The 14,168-nt window shown below is 44.1% G+C and overlaps 1 protein-coding gene across 1 annotated transcript; it reads right to left on the reverse strand.

Annotated features, from left to right (window-relative positions):
* Positions 1 to 1,268: 1,268 nt before the first annotated feature.
* Positions 1,269 to 9,538, reverse strand: TTC1 (tetratricopeptide repeat domain 1). Its single transcript, XM_075859872.1, has 7 exons — positions 9,151 to 9,538; positions 5,310 to 5,370; positions 4,325 to 4,437; positions 3,288 to 3,324; positions 3,049 to 3,197; positions 1,808 to 1,862; positions 1,269 to 1,720 (listed from the first exon to the last, which is right to left on the reverse strand). The coding sequence occupies exons 1-7, from the start codon at positions 9,439 to 9,441 to the stop codon at positions 1,587 to 1,589; spliced, it is 840 nt and encodes a 279-aa protein (XP_075715987.1). The 5' UTR covers positions 9,442 to 9,538; the 3' UTR covers positions 1,269 to 1,586.
* Positions 9,539 to 14,168: the final 4,630 nt, after the last annotated feature.

Raw genomic sequence — 14,168 nt, forward strand, 5'->3', positions numbered from 1 at the left:
ATCTTGAGCAGTAAACATTACGTATAAAGTGGAGCACTTACCCCCAATCTAAATATCAGATCCATCACTGCAGCCTAAACCACATCTCTGGAAACATCTGGAACGCTTTTCTGGGGACTTTACTTTCTAGTCTTATTTTTTTTTTTTTATCTTAATATTTATTCTGTTTGTGTGCGGCTTGAAAGACTCCCATGTTGTATTTTTTCTTTCATGCCATTCCTGTGTCCATGCAAGAAACTGTTGTGTGGCATTAATAGAAATCTCAATAAAGACGAACATTTTGTACATTTTTTGGGAGTAGATTTTCATAAGCTTTGAAGCCTTTGATGGCTGTACATGATGGCAGCTTTTGTTAAATACATTATCAGATGACTGTGCAGCGTATGTTATACAGCAAAAACTTCAAATAAAGAAACTGACTGTCCCACTGCGTTATAGGTTCACGGATAAACCGTTAGGAAACACGTCTGACAACAAGCACGTTGACCGTTTCCAATGGTAACAAGCAGAATTGTGAATGCAGCTCTGGGTTAAAATACAAGATCAGTATAAATTAGGTCAAGATCTGTAAGGTGAACATTCCTTAAGCTTATTCTTCATAATCTAGGCAATATTCGTGGGGAGACCGTACAATTTTAATCTCTAGTAAAGTACAAAAAAAAAAAAAAAAAAAAAAAAAAAGGGAAAATATCTGCCCCTTGATTAGAGCAACAAAGTCTGATATCACCCTCTCTACAAAACATGGAGGTAATTTAAAAAAAAAAAAAATGCCTGTCAAATAACATACATTAAGACGTTGAAGGATGCACTCAAGCACTACACTTGCGTTTCTGAGCAATGTATTAGGCTGGATTCACACGAGCATGTTCGGTCAGTAAAGGACGGAACGTATTTCGGCTGCAAGTCCCGGACCAAAGACAGTGCAGGGAGCCGGGCTCCTAGCATCATAGTTATGTACGACGCTGGGAGTCCCTGCCTCTCCGTGGAACTACAGTCCCGTACTGAAAACATGATTACAGTACAGGATAGTTGTCCCGCGGCGAGGCAGGGACTCCTAGCGTCGTACATAACTATGATGCTAGGAGCCCGGCTCCCTGCAATGTGTCCGGTCCGGGACTTGCGGCCGAAATACATTCCGTCCATTACTGACCGAACATGCTCGTGTGAACCCAGCCTTAGGAGGTGACGTTTAGTTTCATTCTGGATCTGGCTGCAAAACTCGTCCTCAATAGGTTTAACAATTCCATTATAAAATCGATCAAACAGGATTTCTTAAATAATTTATATAGATCCGAATGGTCCGTACACACAGAAAGGACAAACATGGTGAGATACTGACTGCTACTTGCCCCCGATACTCTTCCCAAATCACAGCCAGGTACAAAATGATACAGCGGTGGTAAAATGAAAAAATAAAAACGTATATGTATTACTGAGAGGGGTGGGAGCCTTCATTTTAGAGGACTTCTAGGATAAATTCAATAAAAACAAATAATGAATGCGGTGGCGTTATCTGATAATATCCTCGGGAGCAGCACAGGGGACTCGAGTCTATTCTGACCGTGTAAAAATCCGCAGGATACAGATCATGTGTTATTGTTTTGATTCTGAACAAAGTTGATAGAATATGAGCCGGTCGTGGCGTCCTGGTTGACTTGGAAGTTCTGTGTGGAAAGCCCAAAAGGCTTAAGGACCAAGTTTCCCAAATCCTTTAATTTACCTGAAAATAAGAAACCACAATGTAAGATTTTGTCTGCTGAGAGGGACGTGCTGTTCATGGCGCAGAATCGGTGTGCGCTTTACTTACTAATCATTTCCTCCTTTAATCTCTCATTTCTTTCTTCAATCTGCCGGGGCAAACGCTTTAAAAAAAAAAACATAAGTAAATTTCACTACAGAAAATCTTCACTCACTTCTGATTTCTGAGTTATTCCGATCTTGAGCATTAAAGGTCATATCCACAGGACGGGTCGGGGTTCCACCTGTGACTCATCTATCGGGAAAACAGGCTTCCCATGATCCCCGTTTTTCCACGTTAAAGCAGCCAAATTTACCATTGAAATCAATGGTGAGGTGGCTGCCGTTGCGCTCGGCTCTCTCCAATGACGTCTATGGGAGTTATAGAAAAAAAAAAAAAAGCTGTAAATGGGAACTCAATTTAAGAGAGGCAGCATATAATGCCACCAGTGTAAGTGAATGAGGTCGAGCAGCAATACCAGATACAGCCAATGGATAAGTCTTTTTCGGGTTTAAAACGCTTAAAGGGGTTTTCCATTCCTAAGAAATCAACGGCATATCCTCAAGATAGGCCATCAATACCTGATCGGTGGGAGTCAGACTTCCAGCACCCCTGCTGATCAGCTGTTTTGAGGGGGCCGCAACCCTCGTACGTTGTAGGGCTAGGTTCACACAAGCGTTTCCGTTTTGCGTCCGCAAAAAAAGCAGTCTTTTTGCTGCGTTGCAATTCTGTGTGGCATCCGTGTGTCATGCTTTTTTTTTTTACTTCTGAAGGAGGTGTTTTTTTTTCCCCCTCATAATTTCTTTAGCAACTGGTGCGTCGGTGTGCTGTCTGTGGTTTTCATGCACCCATTGATTTCAATGGGCCGCGTGGTGCTCAACAACGCACAAAAATAGGACATGCAGTAAGCATCACGCAGCGGACACACGCTGCGTGAAAAACAACGCATGTCTGAATAGTCCCATTGAATTACATAGGTTCGTATGACAGCCGTTGTTTTAACATCCGTAACACGGCCGTCAAATACGCTCCTGTGAATCAGGCCTTACAGCCTTCTCCCATTGCGGCCCCTTCAAAACAGCTAAACCGCAGGGATGCCGGGAGTCAGACCCCACTGATCAGGTATCGATTCCCTATCCGGAGGATAAGCCATCAAATTTTGTAGGACTGGAAAACCCCTCTAGGATGTTTTATGCCCACGTTTGGCATTTCTAAATAAAGAATAGGTGTCATGTCTTTCTACAAGTACTGCTGCCACGGCGACATCGGTGGCGGACATCACTTTCACTATATGTTATTTTTCTCCTCACCATGCATGCCTCTTTGGCTTGGCGACATGACAAGTCTTTTTCCAGGACTGATTGGTAATCTGCCAGAGCCTCATCAAGCTTATCAGTCTTCTCGTATAGTTCAGCCCTCCTCAGTAAGGCGCGAATATAATCAGGATTTAATTCGATTGCTGTGAACAATAAAGATCGGACAGTAATCTTAATTATCTTCATTATGAGATAAGGGCGGAGGGGTGTATATAAAAATAGAGCCTACATACCTTTTGTACAGTCTGTTATTGCAGGCTCCATCTTGTCCTGTGAAATACAGTGAGCGCAGGTTACACTGGAACAAAGGTTTTACACTGGGAGATTATCGGGCAACAAAGAGTGAATATAATTGCCCAGGGCAGCGATCAGCAGATGAACGATCGTATAGTTTAAAAAAAAATATTATCGTTGTTGGCAGCACATCTTGGTGTGTAAACAGGGAGACACGCTGCCGACATGATGATAATGTATGGGGACGAGCGATCGAAGTAACCACCGCTCGTCCCCATCCCTAGCTCCGTGTGACAGGCGCAAACGAGCGCCGATCAATGATGTCTCGTTGATCGGCACTCGCTGCACCGGCCGGTGTAAAAGGCCCTCAATTATACGTTTAGCCCCCAGATTAGGAGGATCCTCCAAAAATAAGCTGACTACAGGGTGTTCCTGCTGCTGGGATCCCCAGGGATCGCTGTAATACCCAGGGGAAAATGCTAAATTGACGCACAGCGCCACCACAGGAGAAATGAAGCATTACATGGTGAAATCAATTGACTATGTGTGGAGTTCAGACGTGCCAGTTCCTCCAGAGCAGCAATAGACGCTTTGTAGCCAAAGGGAAGAGAAAATTGTCTAACATGTCCAGAAAGATGCGCTAAATGTATGATACAGCGTGCGCCACTGTGATAAATTTAGCACAGTTTCTGCAAGTCTCGTCTAGTTTTATCCTGTCTATATTTAAGATTTAATTAAAGGGGTATTCCCATCTCTGAGATTTATGGCATATTTACAGGATACTTCATAAATGTCCGCTAGATGAATGGGGGAAAGCTGCAATACTGTGATCCGCCACTACGAATGTGTCAGCATAGTACAGTACAGAGCGGTGTAAGAAATGAAGGAGAAGCCCTCGCCGGAGCACTGCGGCCTCTTCAAACAGCTGATCGTCGGGAGTGCCGAGATTCCAACCCCAACTGATTAGATATTCGGAGGATACTCGGAGAACCTCTTTCACATCAACTGGCATTTCCATTCATACGGTAACGTTTACCTGTTTTAATCTGGCAGCCGCTCGGTTAGAATATAGAATAGATCTTTCTTTATGGTAATAGGCCGGACATTTCAGAAGTGCCTGAGAGTAAATGTCTTCAGCTTCAACGTAATCTGAGGAAAAGGCAGAAGAATAAAATACTAAATAAGATCGGGTAAAACTGCTGTAAAGAAGAGGTCCGTGATATGGAACTTGAACGGTAAGTATATTACATTTTTGTATTTAGGAGCTAATTGTTACGGGTTGGAAACCATCTTAACAAAGACCTGCCAGATCCTCTGACATATAAAACCAGCACGATGGCTTACCAGCCGCTGGTCTTCTCTTTCCTACTGTCCGTCCTCGTTCCCCTGCAAACGGTCCTGTTTGTTTCAGTGACCTGTAAGAGTAACTTGGCAGTCTATTCTTACAGGTCACTGAAACGAACAGGACCGATTGCAGGGGAACGCGGACGGACAGTAGGAAAGAGAAGACCAGCCTACGGTCAGTGCTGCAGTGGCTGGTAAACTATCCAGCTGGTTTTATTTGTCAGAGGATGTGGCATGTCCGCTTTAAATTAAAAGTTTATTTTTCAATGAAATGGGCCAAACTGGCATGTAAGGATATGCCTAGAAAAACAGTCAAAGGACCGCTGAACTCCAGCGCACGCCACATCCCCTTCATTCTGCTGATCAATAAGGGTCTAGGGTCTGACGTAACCAATCACACATTGATGGACTATGCTAAGGATAGGCCATCAACGTGTATTCCTCCCAACTCTCTATGTGGGTATTTGAAATTGGGCTCTCTAGCGAATCACCAGGGTGGATGCCTTCTGAAAGGGGGTTGTCCAGTTGTGGCAATCCCTTTAACGTCTCCGGATAGATGGCTGGCACATAGACCCAAGACTAAATTCACAAGGCGGATTTTTCATATGGGAAAAAAATCTGTGTGAATTTTCCTCCGTGTGAACAAAGCCTTACAATAAAAGGACAATGGCACTTACTTTCTTTCTTGAAGAGCTCATTTCCTTCTTCTTTTAAATGAGTGCTTTCCTTTTTCCTCTCCTGTAACCAAAATGGATAATATTATCAGGTCATAGCACAGGACAGCCTGGTATCAGTGTTGTCTTATCTCTACTACAATCAGTCAGAAAACTACTAGTTTGAACCTTTAAAGGGGTTTTCCAGGGAGAACTTTTATAGTAATACTCTTACCTACAAATTTAATAAATTTGCTAATATATAGTCTGTATTAAATATGTAAGCTTGACTTTCTATTGACACCACCTCTGCCCGGCCGGAAGATCTGCTTTGCACGCAAGTGTTTTTTTTCTTCTGACAGGCTCATCATGAGCAGTGATATTGTCAGGTCCGTATTTCAGGGTATCTTCCTTTCCCCTGTTATTTCACACCGAATAACCACCTCTGTAAATTGAAAGCTGAAGGCATGCCTGGAAAGAAGTACACCACACAGACAAATGTTGGTAGACATCTTTCCCTCCATCAGACAAGAGGAGAACTGCCCTTTATTCAGAACAAAGAAACACACAGAGAAAAGACACATGCCCCTCCCTAGAGATGTGGGACTTGCTTAAGTCCCATTGGCTCCTCAGCTGTAACTTCTCCTGTACATTCTTCTGCACACTCCTCTTTGCATTCCAGGGGGCGGTGTCTTCCATAGGCGTGTTATGCTTGCTCTTTGTGCTCCATGAATCCAATCTCTTTGTGTAATATACATATATATAAAAGGATAATATTTTTCAAACAATATACATGGTAATGATCCCTGACAATATTGACACAGTCACTTAGTTACGTCGCGCTAGTGGGACATTCTCCACTAATTTTTCCTCCCCCTCGGTGTCTATTCTCCATCCTCCTTCCCCTTGATTATTTTTTTTAGCCGCCCAACAACTTTCTCTGCGTGTGGTCACTGAATCACGTGACCGCACCTCTGTTAGATGCGGAGAGGCTGAAAACATTGATTCAGCATTGCATAGCGAGACACTCACTGCGCTGAATTTTTTTTTTTCGTTTCACGGTCGCGCACGCCGGGATGCAAGACCGGCCAGATACAGGAAAAAGAAAAGGAGTGCAGGTAGTGAACAGATTCTAAGAATAGCAGCGAAGAAAAGTGTCTAATTACAAAAAAGAAAAGAAAATAATGCATTTAAAAAAATTGCCAGAAAACCCATTAAAGGGGGTTTTATTACACTGGGGAATTATCGGGCAAACCATCGTTCATTGGTTGATTGCATAGTTTTAAAAAGTTAAATATTATCGTTGTTGGCAGCACATGCCTGTTTACAGACGAGACGCCGACATGATAATGTATGGGGACGAGTGATTGGAGTAACAAGCGCTCGTCTCCATCCATAGCTCCTTGTGACGGGAGGAAACGAGCGCCGATCACCAATGTAACCAGCCAGTGTAATAGGGCCTTTAGAGGGGTTTTCTGAGATAAAACTTATGTGTCAGCGCTTTTAACCTCGGAATGTTATTACATTTGTAATGCACTTACTGTATCGATATTGGCTCCGTCTCCTGATGCTGCCATAGGGCACATGACTGGTGACGTCACTCTTTGCCCGCTGTTTTTACTAGTCGTCTACTTATCACGTGGTCAAGCTGTTAAGAGTTTCCGCCTCATATACGACATGTCACTAGTGACTTGCCGTGTATTGGGCTGTTTGGTTATACAGCCAGGAACGCACATGCGCGATCCCTGCTGTTCTCTCGCTTGTTCACTTATCTTCTAAATACAGGTCATTAAAAAAATATATATATAATTTAGAATTAAGACATGCGTTCAGTAAGCAAGTGAGCCGACTCCTTGCAGAAGTCAGGTCCAAACTTCCTGGTTACGTGATCCTGGCTTCCCCGGTGTTTTCCTACAACTCCCCTGATTAAGGCAGCTCTGTCTGAAATAGCGCTATCTACCCATTAATATATCAGCATATTATTTTTGGACAGGTCTTCTTTAAAGGGGTTGTGCCACAAAACACATGTATCCCCGATCGACAAGATATAGGATCTGACCGCTGGGACCCCCAGCGATAAAGAGAACAGGGTCCCCCATGAAAAGCATGGGACTTCCGGGTTCTGTGCTCGGCGTGTTTGTCCAGCAGCTCCATAGAAATGAATGGAGCGCCGGTCACGCATGCGCACCAGCGCTCCATTTATTTTTATGGAGCTGCCGGACAGAACCCACAAGTCCCATGCTTCTCATGGAGCACTTCGGGGGACATTCGGTTTCCAGTTCGCCTTATCCTGTAGATCGGGGATACATGTGTTTTGTGGCACAACAAAGGAAACAGCAATTTTTGCTTTTTTTAATCACCGCATTCCAAATGTCACATTTTTTTCCATTGACGTAGCCCTATATGGAGCTTGTTTTTTTGCAGGACCAGTTTTATTTTTTTTGTCACCATTTCTGATTACATATAATGTAATAAATAACTTTAAAAAAAAAATATATATATTTTTTTGGGGTGAGAAATAGAAAAAAAAATGCAATTCCTCCATTCTTTTTGAGATTTGTTTTGATGCCATTTGTTCGTGCGCTAAACATTACATTAACTTTATTTTGTAGCTTGTTACAATTACTGCGATACCAAATTTATATACGATAAATTTGCACGCTAAAAACACTTTTTATTTTAATAATTTGTTTGTGTCGCGGAATTCAATAACTTTATTTTTATGTTGACGCGGCTTTATAGGTTTATAAGGACAAGTTGACGTTTTCATCGTTACGATTGCAGCAATACCAACGTCTCCTTGTTTTGGGGATATTTTTTTCCATCATAAAACACGTTTATTTACCTTTTTACAATTTTTAGTCCCACTAGAGGACATGAACATGCTCTTACATAACACACTGCATTACTTCTGTATTGTAGTGCATTATACCTGCCATGTTGTACCGATAGACCTCGCCTATATAACAGGCTCACCAACATGGCAGAACTAAGGGACTTCATCAGGCCCGTGCCAGACACCGCGACCTGCAGTCGATTTGCGGGGGCTTCCCGTTTAAAAACTACTTGGGTGCCCCGGTTGGTATGGACTGTGGCATCTATAGGGTTAAACAGCCAGGATCAGTTATCTTTGATCACGGTCGTTGCAGTAGGGTGCAAAGGGGGTGTTACACTGGGCGATTATCGGGCAGACAAGCGTTCTTATAATGCTCGTTGCCAATAATTGCCGTGTGTAATCAGGGAAGCGATCAGATGAACGAGCAAACGCTCGATCATCTGCTGGTCGTATATTTTTTAAAAAGTAAAATATTATCATTGTAGGCGGGACATCTCCCTGTGTAAACAGAGACGCGCTGCCGACATGATAATAAGGTATAGGGACGAGCGATCGGAGTAACGACCGCTCATCCCCATTCATAGCTCCGTGTGACAGGAGCAAACGAGCGCCGATCAACGATGTCTCGGCGGGTGTAATAGGGTTAAGTTGTACGGTATGTTACAGCTGCTGACGGCAGAGGTGCAGCTCCTAAACCAATCCCCACACCATACATTTAGGACGTTGTGCTCGAAGGGGTTAATATGGCAGCCTATCTGCGGGTCCAGCTCCTGGGATCGGTGTTAAACGGCTGATGTTTCCAGGGGTGGCTGCAACAGCCCAACTAGACATTTCCTACTACAGAGTTGTATTGTTACATAGCAGCCATTCTAATGGATAACCGATCATTCAATTCATGGATTACATCAACATGCCCCAATAGGAAAAGGGGTTGTCAACCTGCCATACTAATCCTAGTCTTCCCCATCCATCACTGACCCCTTGTTACTCATTCATTCTCCTGGGGGGTTCCCTCATCCCCCTAGTCACCTCTCTCTCCTCCTCGGTAAGGTCCTTCTCCATCTCAAGCAGTGTCTTCTCATCCAGCTCCACATCTTCTCCGACAGGTACAGCTTCTTCCTCCTCAGCGCATACAGCTTCGCCATTCTCTGACTCGCTTCCAGAAACTTCTACCGTCTCCTCATCCGGCACTGCAGTCTCCTCTCCCTCCGGTACAATTTCCGTCTCCTCTAACAACCCGTTCGAGTCCACAAGCTCCTCGGGGCAGTCATGGAAGTCCTCCTCTTCTTCACCGGAGCGTCCAACCTCCGGAGCCTCCATCTCTTCCAGCTCCTGTAGCTTCCGAGTCACTATAGCGATAGCTAAAACGTCACTTCCGCGACTGTAAGATACCTAGAGTGTCACTTCCGGGGTTCATTTCCGGTTACGTGACGTCATGCTGTAAGCTTTAATGGTATTGGTTAGTAACGTTCTATTCTGAAGACGCTGCGGCGGCATATCTTAAATAAACTTTATTGCAAGTAAACAATGAACTCAGGCTTTGTTTCAGCCTATGGAAGGAGTCTTGACAGGTCCTTGTACAGCTGATGACAGGGCTGCTGTGTGCTGAACATCTGGAAATATTTTGTGAAATTAATTTGTAATTATTATTATTTTGCTCCAAGTTTATAAAAGGGGAGATTTTTCGAAACTGGTGCGAAGGGTAAGTGGTGTAGTTGCCCCTGCTTGGCAACCAATCAAGTGTCTGCTTTCTTTTTCCAAAAGACCTCCGCAAAATGAAAGGTGAAATCTGATTGGTTGCTATGGGCAACTTCTCCACTTTTCTTTTGCACATGTCTAGTTATAAGAATTATTTTCATGGTAAATTCCATGTAAACACTGCCCACAAGTACTGGCCACTTCATGATGACAGCCATAGTGCCTCCAGTACCAGCAGAGTGCCCGCAATAAAACAGTGTCAGCAAACTGCCCCCCTTCCCATTGGACTCCATGGCAATATAAAATGAGCCTCCCAAAAAAAGCTGAGACTCCCTTACTCCCAGAAGAGCAGGCAAATCTCCCAAGTGCCTCACGTCCTGACAAAATACTCACCTTTCCCATTCCTGCAGACCTCACTCCCCGACACCTTGTCTGCGGTAGCCCCTGACGTTACTATCCATATATGGAATGTGATGTCGGGCTCCTCCTGAAGTGGGAATCCCCGGCCACAACATGACCGAAGCTCTGGCTACTGATTCCGCTCCCAGAGGGAAACCCAATGGCGCTATCTAGGGGGTAGGTTTGTTTACTGAGGGGGTGGCTGTCGCACTATATAAGGGCACAATGTACAGGGGACTGTGTGTGGCACTATCTGCCTGGTCACTGGCACTTTATATGTGGGCACTGGCACTAGTGGCAGCTAAGGGGGCATTATACTGTATGAAGGCAGCTAAGGTGGCATTATACTGTATGGGGGCAGCTAATGGGGCATTATACTGTATGGGGCAGCTGTGGGGGCATTATACTGTATGGGGCAGCTATGGGGAATTATACTGTATAAGGGTAGCTATGGCGGCATTATACTGTATAGGGGCATTATACTGTATGGGGCAGCTATAGGGGCATTATCTTGTATGGGGCATCAGTGGGGGCATTATACTTTATGGGGGCTGCTATGGGACATTATACTGTAGAAGGGCAGCTATGGGGCATTATACTGTATGGGGCAGCTATGGGGCATTATGCTGTATGGGGGCAGCTATGGGGCATTATTCCGTATGGAGGTATCTATGGGGCATTATACTATATGGGGGAAACTATGGGGCATTATACTTTAGGTATCTGTGTGGGCATTATACTGTATGGTGGCAGCTAAGGGGGCATTATACTGTATGGTGGCAGCTAACGGGGCATTATACTGTATGAGGGCAGCTATGGGGGCATTATACTGTATGGGGGCAGCTATTTGGGCATTATACTTTATGGGGGCAGCTGTAGGGGCATTATGCTGTATGGGGCAGCTGTGGGGGCATTATACTTTATGGGGCAGCTGTGGTGCATTATACTGTATAAGGGCAGGTATGGTGCATTATTATGTATTGGGGCAGCTATTGGGCATTATACTGTATGTGGGCAGCTATGGGACATTATACTGTATGGGGGCAGCTATGGGGCATTATACTGTATGGGGGCACATGTGGGTATTACACTGTATGGGGGCAGCTATGGGGGCTTTATACTGTATGGGGACAGCTATGGGAGCATTATACTGTATAAGGGCAGGTATGGTGCATTATGCTGTATTGGGGCAGCTATGGGGCATTATACTGTATGGGGGCAGCTATGGGGCATTATACTGTATGGGGCATTATACTGTATGGGGGCACATGTTTGGGCATTACACTGTATGGGGGCAGCTATGGGGGCTTTATACTGTATGGGGACAGCTATGGGGGCTTTATACTGTATGGGGACAGCTATGGGGGCAATATGCTGTATGGGGGAATTTGTTTGGGAATTATACTGCATAGGGGCATCTGTGGACATTATACTGTATGGGGGCATCTGTGTTGGCTGTATACTGTATGGGTGCATCTATGGGGGCATTATACTGTATGGTGGCAGCTAGAGGGCATTATACTGTGTGAGGGCAGCTATTTGTAATTACACTGTGTGGGAGGCACTATGGGAGCATGATACTGCGTGGGCTGAACCGGTGTGTATGGGTGGGATTAGAGGCGTGGCTATGCGTGCCGCATTGGTTGTCCCTCTTTGCGATACTTGACAGTTGGGAGATATGGGTCTTGTTTTGGGTCTGTATTTATTTTGGAGTCAGGTCTATTTTGGTGGGACCTGTATAAATTTAGGGAACCTCGCTTGGGGTCTGTAGTAATTTTGGGGTTTGATTAAGGGGCGTCATATGCACTATATGTGATTCAATGCTGTAGGTTGTGGGCTTGTCCTATATAAATCAGGGGGCATAAGAGAAATATTTTGCTCCGTGAACTGCTCCATACAGCGCTTTTCAGAATCCCCCTTCTCAAAAGTTGCAAATATGATATAAAGCCACACGTGAAGCATAGTAAAATCACAACAGGCCTTCAATTGTTCCCTATTGTGAGAAAAGTTGCAAGTGACTGCAGCCTTTGTGGAAGAAGAGATACAATTTTCATGGCGAATAAGGCACAGATGCCCTTATAACAAAGTTCCTAACACGTATACCCCCATAAGGTATGCTAGCCACGGATGCCTCCATAATAATGTGCCACCAGCAAATAGTGTGGTGTGATAGTGAATGCCTTCAACAAATGCCCCCAAAAAGGTTTTGCCACAGATACCCCATAGATTGCCTGCTACTGATGCTCACCTGAGGGCCCCAGCAATGCACTTACCTGCGGCGTTTGCTGAGACAGAATCTTTGATATCTGGATATTGGGCATCCAGGCATCCTGGTGGCGCCAGCATTTGGGACGTCTAGAAGCGGAAACTGTTCTTCCATCGTTTCCGATTTCATACAGGGGTATATGGAGGTTTTTATGTCATACCATGCTCCATAAGATGCCATATTACAGGAGCGCTACCCTGGATGAGTCAGTGATGGCTTAACTTGGACCTGGCTGTCTGTAAGAGTGCACCCTAAGAGTTTGTGGCATGTATGTTTGCACTTTATGGCACTATCCTGGCACTGTATGACAACATTTGCGCACTCTGTTGCACTTTAATGTGCATACTATATGCCAATGTAATTAGAACTTAGTATGATGCTGTCATTTGTGAATTGTCTGGCAGCGTAAACTGGGCACTGTAATAAGATATGGCAGTATAATGTGGGTACTATGTGGCATGAGTATAGTGTATCGTTTTTGCTGCATGGAATAAAAATACACACAATAACTATTACACAATTTACACAAAAATTATAATAATTTTATTATTACATCTCTTATTTTTACAATGTGGTCATCCGGCCAGATCACTGAAAATGATGTATAAATAAATTGTATACTTTTTTATATTGGTTTGTAGAACCAACATCATTGGGATTTAGATAAGGCAACTGCTGATTCCTGTAAATTTCCGAACATCAGCCGACGTCTACTTCTTATTTCTAGCAGGATTGACTTTAGTCATTTCTAGCAAGGTTTCATTTATATATATTTTTATTAGTTGTAATATTCAATAATTGATACACCAGAAAAAAAATAGAATTTTGAAATATATACCAAATGCACACAATAAATATTTATTACACACAACAACTATACAATCATGATATTGTGTATTTATGCCCCTCTTATAAAAAAAACAATCGGATACGCATGTAACCTTATCATTGCATAAGCTATAAATTGCATCCAGTGCCTCATGTTAGGTCTAAAATATAGTAAAACAGTTAAAGGGCTTTGTTTTTGTTGTCCTGTCAGAATGTAAAAATATATTCAACCGTTTTTAGTCGTACGCAGAAGTGAAAGGGCCCCATAGAATAAATTAGAATGGGACCCCTTCTGGTGCTGGATGAAAGCACTACACCCCTAACCACCAAGAATATAGCACTCCATCTGCTTTCCATGATAAGTATCTGATCCTTGGGGGGGCCCACTGCTGGGACCGCATCGATCAATCGAACAGAGGTCCCCCACCCCCCTTTTCTCCTCACTGCACAACCAAAGTAAGAACTTTGAATGTAGCAGTAGATGAGCATGCTCGGTGCCGCTCCATTCAAAGTCTATGGGACTGATGGAGACAGCCGAGTACAGTGCTTGACTATTTCCATCAGTCCCATAGAGTTTAAATGGAGTGGCAGTGTGCATGACCGTCCTCCACTCCATTCAAGCGCCTCCTCTCTGCAGGGGGTATAGTGAGGAGGAACGGTGGATTTGGGACCCCCGTTCTAGTGATCGGTGGGGCTGCCAACAGTAGGGCCCCCAGCGATCAGACAATTATTATCTATCCTGTGAATAGGTGAAATATGTCCATTCTGGAAATACCCCTTTCACCCTGTAGGGACAATCTGGGCCTCGGCTCCCTCTCTTAGGAGCCCCATAGTATCCACATAGTCCGCCTCGTCT

Source organism: Rhinoderma darwinii, chromosome 3, assembly GCF_050947455.1.
Source record: "Rhinoderma darwinii isolate aRhiDar2 chromosome 3, aRhiDar2.hap1, whole genome shotgun sequence".
In the NCBI taxonomy this organism is placed as follows: Eukaryota; Metazoa; Chordata; class Amphibia; order Anura; family Rhinodermatidae; genus Rhinoderma; species Rhinoderma darwinii.